Source organism: Loxodonta africana, chromosome 26 (assembly GCF_030014295.1).
Source record: "Loxodonta africana isolate mLoxAfr1 chromosome 26, mLoxAfr1.hap2, whole genome shotgun sequence".
Taxonomy (NCBI): Eukaryota; Metazoa; Chordata; class Mammalia; order Proboscidea; family Elephantidae; genus Loxodonta; species Loxodonta africana.
The window spans coordinates 45,842,618-45,850,267 of record NC_087367.1 but is presented as its reverse complement, the minus strand read 5'-3'; the positions used below and the strand labels follow the sequence as shown (position 1 = coordinate 45,850,267).

The 7,650-nt window shown below is 46.7% G+C and overlaps 1 protein-coding gene across 1 annotated transcript in view; it reads left to right on the top strand.

Moving 5' to 3' along the window:
- Positions 1 to 425: 425 nt before the first annotated feature.
- The window catches only part of LOC100663178 (serotransferrin-like), a 34,124-nt gene continuing 26,899 nt past the window's right edge, over positions 426 to 7,650 (top strand). Inside the window, exons 1-2 of the mRNA XM_010599508.2 lie at positions 426 to 584; positions 3,048 to 3,193. Of these exons, the coding sequence (XP_010597810.1) occupies positions 542 to 584; positions 3,048 to 3,193 (189 nt within the window). The 5' untranslated portion in view covers positions 426 to 541. The remainder of the gene's footprint in view (positions 585 to 3,047; positions 3,194 to 7,650) is intronic.

Below are 7,650 nucleotides of genomic sequence, written 5' to 3'. Positions count from 1 at the left end.
GTTCTGCTCTGTCTTATAGGGTCTGATGCGTCAGAATCAACTCCAAGGTAACGGGTTTTATTTATTTATTTTGCTTAGTCCTCCCTGAGATCTGTGGCAATTAACTTTCCTCTCCGGGCCTCAGGGTCTTCACATGTGGAATGACAGAAGGGACTAGAAGCACGTCCAGCTCTGGCATCCCGGGATTCAGGAGCAAAGCAGCCGCTGCCCCCAGCTCGCTGTAGCCACATTCCTGGCACACAGCGAGCGCGCAGTCTCAAGGGGTTGATTTGATTTGATTTTCCTTCCAGTCAGCATTTTTGATGGATTCCATTGGCGGGGCTGTCCGAGGGCGCAGGAATGAGGTGACCAGCGGGGGGTGAAGAAGGAAGGCGGGGCGGGGCAGGGGCGATTGGGTAACCGCGCTGCGCAAACATGGCGAGGTCGAAGGTCGCATCCCGCTGGCGCCCGGGCAGCATATAAAGGGACGCAGGCGCCCTAGAAGGCAGCCCAGAAGCGCGGTCCGTGTGTGCGCGCGGCTTAGCGCCGAAGACTCGGGAGGATGAGGCTCACCGTCCGCGCCCTGCTGGCCTTCGGGTTCCTGGGTGAGTGCGGCGCAGGCCCGCAGACTCGCCGAGCCTTGGGCGTCCCTTGCTCCTCGGGAGCCTGCGGGGGCGCCCCTGTACCGCGCCTGTGCTCCGCGCCGTGGCTGGAAGCCGAGGGCTTTTCATTCGCCCCTCCCGCCACACCTCCGCTCAGTCTTTTTTTTATCAGCACCTCGCAAACTGCTCTGAACTGCACTGCGGCGAGCGCCACTGCGGGCTCCGCCTTGAGCCTCCTGCCACCTTTTCTCTGTTTTCTCCTCCTCCTCCTTCTCTCCTCCTCCTCCTCCTCGTCTTCTTCCACGTCCAATAAATCTTGCAGCGGTACAATACAACATATGAGAACAATTCTCACCACGGTTTATCAAAACCCAGCTGCGTCCGCAGTCCAGTCCGTACTCCTTAGCTTGGCGTTCAAAGCCTCACTGTAAGACTCTGCCTGTCTTGGCAGTCTGCTCTCCCATGGGTGCCCTTGGCGCAGATGATGCCTCACTGAGCTGACAAGTGCAGCTAGGTGGTTCAGAGCATCGGATTTGAAGTCAGATTTCTCGGGCCCAAACCCTGACTCCACCACTTGCTGTGTCCCACGGGACTGGGGCTTCTTGGTTCCTCCAGCCCCCACCAGTGAGGGGGATAATAACAGCACCCACCTGGGGGGTGAGGTGAGGGGTCAGTGAGGTCCTAGATGCCAGGCCCTAGGGGAGTGTGCTGCACATGTGCTGTGGGCCTGGCACTGGAGGACCTTCCCACCCCCACCCCTTCCTGACATGGTTGGGCCCCCTTTCTCCTCTAACTTCTCCCTGCCACTGGGTGCATTTGTCACACCTTTTGAGCCCCTTCTGTGTTTAGTGATTTGCCTGATGAACTGTAAACTCCTTGAGAGACGCCTCGGCTCATTTGCTTTTGACCCCCTCAGGGCACCTTATAACCCCAAAACCCAGTGCCTTGTCGAGTGGAGAGCTGCTCAAAGGGAATACAGGACTGAGAGACAAGTTCCTGCTGATGGACCTGGGAGGGGTGATGTTTGCAGGGGTCTGCCGCTGACTCAGGATGCCTCCTCTGATTTTCCATGCGAAAAGCCAGGGTAACGGGGGTTGGGGCGGTCAGCCCCCCATGGTCCCTCCTGGAGAACACTTGGTCTCCCCCTCTCCTGCTTTGTGGCTTTTCATCAGATTCCCTGAGTCAGCCCCGCCGTGAACGGGTTGGCTCACAGAGAGTGGAGAGGCCTGTGGGGACAGCACCAACGCGACGTGATGGGGAATAAATACATCTGGAGCCACATGGATTTTAATAGCTATAGGCATGGCTGGCTTTAGCCGTCTCTCTAAAGGGCCGCCAAAAAGACTGGTGAAACCTGAGGAAGGGTGAGTGGAAACAGAGAGAAGACCATTGAATATATGGAGTTCCTGCTTATTCCTGGAACGGAAGGCGACAGAGGATGGTCACAGTCAAATTCATGATCTTTCCAATCATTTAGCCCCAACTAGGAGCCCCCTTTTTTTTTTTTTTTTTTTGCCCTGGTGGCACAGTGATTAAGAGCTCAGCTACTAACCAAAAGATGGGCAGGTCAAATCCACTAGCTGCTCCTTGGAAACCCTGTGGGGCATTTCTACTCTGTTCTGTAGGGCCGCTATGAGTCTGAATTGACTTGCTGGCAATGGGTTTACTGACCAGGGATCCCTGGTGATGCTGTGGTTAAAGTGCTCAGCTGCTAATCAAAAGGTCGGAGGTTCGGACCCACCAGCCGCTCTGTGGGAGAAATTCCGTAAAGATTTACAGCCTTGGAAACCCTGTGGGGCAGTTCTACCCTGTCCTACAGGGTTGCTATGAGTCAGAATTGGCCCAATGGCAATGGGTTTTACTGACCAAGGAAGGAAGTAACTTGTAATGTTATCATTTGTCCCCTGGGCTGCCCTCTGGGGGTGTCCTGGTGAACAAAGCAGCAGACCTGGAGTCTGGAGACCTGGTTTCTAGGCCCGGCTTGGCCACTAACAAGCTGGCTGACCTTGGATAAAGCATCAGATTCTCTGACCCCAGTTCCTAACCTGCTGGGTTCCTAGCATTGTGGGATAGAGCCAATGTGTTGAGGCGCTGGAAACGCTGTGTGCACACCAAGGCTCATGTTCCATTGCAGGCCAGGGATACGATGGTGAGGGGAAGAGGCAAGGAGAATCCAGAGGACCAGATTGTTGTCTGCAATTGAGAGCTGATGGTCAAGCCGGCATCCTTCTGGTCAGCACAAGGTGGTCAGCTGAAAACTGGGAGGCCATTAGGGTGCCTTCCTTGTGCGCCAGCCTGGCTATGCAGTGGAATTGTATCCTGCAGTGTTTGTGGAATGGGAGTGGGAGGAGGTCGGGACAGAGGGAATGTGGCGCCCTGCCTTGGCAGGACCCTTTGGAAGGTGGTGCTGTCTTTCCCACCAGCACAGGGAGTGGGTCCCTTACACCTCTGGCTTCTCTCCCCTAGGGCTGTGTCTGGCTGTCCCTGACAAAACTGTGCGATGGTGCACCACGTCAAAACCGGAGCTTGAGAAGTGCAACGATATGAAAAATGTCCTTCCAGTCGTGTGTGTGAAGGAAGGTTCCTACTCTGAGTGCATCCAGGCCCTTGTGGTAAGTAACTACTGCCTAAAAAAAAGTTGAAGAAAAGCCATAGTTTCTTTTTCTTCTTCACCTATTATTTTGGAACAATTCTTTGCTCACTGGTAGGAAGCTGATGTTTGGGGCTGTCAAACCTACTGCTAATAAAATCACTTCAAAAATGTAAATAGGAGAGATCTTTATTAAGTCTTACAGCAGAAGTCAACATAGTCTGAAAGGTGTCTATTTTGTGGTACTGTGTTCTCCACAGAAACCCTGGTGGCATAGTGGTTAAGAGTTCGGCTGCTAACCAAAAGGACAGCAGTTCGAATGTACCAGGCGCTCTTTGGAAACTCTATTGGGGCAGTTCTACCCTGTCCTATAGGGTCACTATAAGTTGGAATCGACTTGACAGCAATGGGTAATGGATAAAAAAAAAAAAATTCTCCAAATTCAGGGGGAAAAGCCCAAGGATACCTGCTATCAAAATTATCATACAAATTGTTTTGGAAGTTCATGATACATCTTGGGGAAATAGGATGGCACAGGGAAGAAGAAGACCAAAGTGTCTAGTTGCAGATAATGGCTTTTCTAGGTTTATCAAAATACAGTTCACTCACCCAGCATATCTGAACATGTATCAGACTGTGCTAGGCAGTGGGTCTGCAGTGGTGAATTTAAACATCCATGGACCTTACTCTCAAAGAGCATATGGTCCAGTCAGAAGAGAAGAAAAACGTGCAAACATCTCATTTTAAATTGTGTGATGTACGATGAAAGAAACGAGCAGGGTACTCTGACAGAGACTCATAGAGGAACTCTACTTTTGCTTAGATGGTCAGGAATAGGCTCTCTGAGAGGGCAGCAGTTATGCTGAGACCAAGGGATGAGCGTGGTTAGGCCCTCCAAAGAGCTACAGGATAGAGTACTCCAGGCAGTGGCCAACACCAAATGCAAAGGGCCTGAGACCTAGGAGAACCAAGCTTATTTGTGGGGCTAGAGGGGAGCCAGGGCTATGGGAGCAAAGTGAGCAGGAGACTGGCAGGAGGGGTCAGGTGGAGGAGGTAAACACAGCCAGATGGAACCTGATTTACCTCCAGGAATCAATGCTTTGGTATAAAGAACCAGTCTGGGGTGTTGTGTGTGTGTGTTTTAATTGGACATCAATGCCTGTTATAGCTTAATTATAACCCTTGATTCATTATACACTTCCGGCTCTGGTCCATGCATGCCCCTCTCTTGATTCTTAATTTATGTTAATATAAAATAATATTATCCATGAGCCTACCACCTGCTCCCCAAACTTGATCACTGTCAATAGCTTACATCCAGGGCTACTGTGTGGCAGCATTGGATTCCATGTGAATGGCACCCCTTGGGGTAGTGTAACCCATTGGCCCTGCTTACAGCTTTACTTATGTGTTCACTCATCCAGAGGAGCCAGAATTCTGAAATTCTCTTGCCATTTTATTTTAGTTCTAAGACATGTATACCAAATAAAACCAAACCCATAGTCAATGAGTCAATTCCAACTCAGAGTGACCCTATAGGACAGAGTACAACTGCCCCATAGGGTTTCCAAGGCTGTAATCTTCACAGAAGCATACTGCCACATCTTTCTCCCACAGAGCAGCTGGTGAGTTCGAACCACGAACCTTTTGGTTATCTGCTGAGCACTTTAACCACTGTACCACCAGGGCTTCTCTCCAAAACTTGTATAACCAAACCCAAACAAAACTCATTACTGTCGAGTGGATTCCACTCATAGCAACCCTATAGGACAAAGTAGAACTGCCCCCACAGGGTTTTCAAGGAGTGGCTGGTGGATTCGAACTGCGGAGCTTTTGGTTAGGAGCCAGGCTTTTAACCACTGCACCACCAGGGCCCCCTAGGTATGCTTAAATGATTGTATACTTAAATAAAATTTTTTTATGAATATGTCATATGTAGTCTTCTGAGACTTGATTTTTCTTCTTGACGTTATGCTAGATTCACCCATATAATTGAATATAGCTATCATTCATTGGTGGCGCAGTGGTTAAGAGCTCAGCTGCTAACCAAAAGGTCGGCAGTTTAAATCCACCACCCCCTCCTATGGGGCAGTTCTACTCTGTCCTTTGGGGTCGCTGTGAGCCAGAATCGACTTGATGGCAATGGGCTTTTTTGGTGTTATTCTTTGGCGCTCTGGTGGCACAGTGGTTAAGACCTCAGCTCCTATAGGGTCACTATGAGTCGGAATCGACTCAATGGCAGCAGGTTTGGTTTTTTGGTTTTATTGTTCATTAATTTCCACAGCTATACAATAATTGGTTAAGTTAATATATCACAATGTATTTATTCATTTTCTAGTTAGTGGCTATTTCGATTATTTTTAACTTTTTGCAATTGTAAGTGGGTCTACATTAAATATTCTTATACAAATCTCCTGGGGCACAAATATTAAGAGTTTTTTTTTTTTTTAGGTTTTTTTAAAAATAATTTTTATTGTGCTTTAAGTGAAAGTTTACAAATCAAGTCAGTCTGTCACAAATAAACTTATATACACCTTACTACATACTCCCATTTACTCTCTCCCTAATGAGTCAGCCCGCTCCCTCCTTCCAGTCTCTCCTTTCGTGACCGTTTTGCCAGTTTCTAGCCCTCTCTATCCTCCCATCTCCCCTCCAGACAGGAGATGCCAACACAGTCTCAAGTGTCCACCTGATACAAGTAGCTAACTCTTCATCAACATCTCTCTCCAACCCATTGTCCAGTCCCTTCCATGTCTGATGCGTTGTCTTCGGGAATGGTTCCTGTCCTGGGCCAACAGAAGGTTTGGGGACCATGACCGCCGGGATTCTTCTAGTCTCAGACCATTAAGTCTGGTCTTTTTATGAGAATTTGGGGTCTGCATCCCACTGTTCTCTCGCTCCCTCAGGGTTTCTCTGTTGTGCTCCCTGTCAGGGCAGTCATCGGTTGTGACCAGGCACCATCTAGTTCTTCTGGTCTCAGGATGATGTAAGTCTCTAGTTCATGTGGCCCTTTCTGTCTCTTGGGCTCATAGTTATAATATTAAGAGTTTTTGTTGAATATATATGTAGGAGCAGACTTGCTGTGCCACAGGGTATGTGAGTATTTGACTTTTAAGACAATGCTAAATTGTTTTTCAAAATGGTTGCTACAATTTCCACTCTTAACAGTAGTGACAGATTAATCCATGTCATTCTTTGTAAGTTGGGTATCTTATCATTATGAAATAATCCTCTCTCTCTCTCTGGCAATGCTTTTTGCCTTAAACTCTATTATGTCTGATATTAACATAGTACACACACACAAAAAAAAACCTTTTCTTTTTTCCCTCCTTTATCTTTTTCTGTGTTTTTTTTTTTTTTTTATATTCAATCTCTGTGTTTGTATGCTTTAGGTGTGTCTTTTGAAAACAGTGTATTGCTGGATTTTGTTTATTCAAGCGTTCTCATTTATTTCATTTAGGAAATTTAGTTCTTTAATATTTATTGTGATTATTGATAAATTTTTATTTGTTTCCACCATATTACTTTTTTATTTCTTAGTCCTGATATTCCCATGTTTCTTCTTTTTCTTGCCATTTTAAATTGATCGTGCATGTGTGAATTTATATTTTTCCCCCTTTATTCCACTTTTCTTCTCCCTGTTTGTTTGGAATTAAATGCTCTGTATTTATGTTTATGTTTAATGGTTTTCTTTAAATATTTGCCATATATATTTAGCTTAACAGAGTCTTAAAGTAAAATATTCCTGACTCCGTTTCCAAACAATAAAGACTTTGGAATACACTATCTCCGACCTCCCCCTTCCCTATTTAGATATTATTATCATCCAACGTTTTATTTCCGTCTTGTCTTAACCCCCCGATACAGAATCTTAGACACGTCTTTATACACATGTAGACGTGTGTGTGGGGAGAGAAGGAAAGGGAGAAGGAACATTTGTTTGATTTTCTGACATGTTTGCACTTTTCCCTTTTCACCATTCATTTCTCTGTCTCAGATTATTCTTGAGGGATAACTTTTCTCCCTGAAATACATTCCTTAGTTGACCCTTTAGAGTCAATCTGTTGCTGTAAACTCTCCCAGTTATATTTTTTCTCTGTCAGTGCATTTTTTTCTTCTTGTTCTTGAATAGAATCCCCAGGGGGCATAAACGTTAAGCGCTTGACTATTAACCGAAAGGTTGGCGGTTTGAACCCACCCAGAGGTGCCTTGGAAAAAAGGCCTGACGATCTGCTTTAGGAAGAGCACAGCCATGAAAACGCTGTGAAGTGCAGTTCTACTCTGCAACACATGGGGACGCCATGAGTCGGAATCAACCGGATGGCAGCTGGTTTGGTTTCGTTTTATTCTTGAGTAATATTTTTTACTACATATACATTTCTAAGTTGAAAGTTATTATCACACTACTTTAAGATATTATTCCACTGTCCTCTGGCTTTCATTGTGGTTGAGAAATCTGGTGTTCTTCAGTCGTTCCTT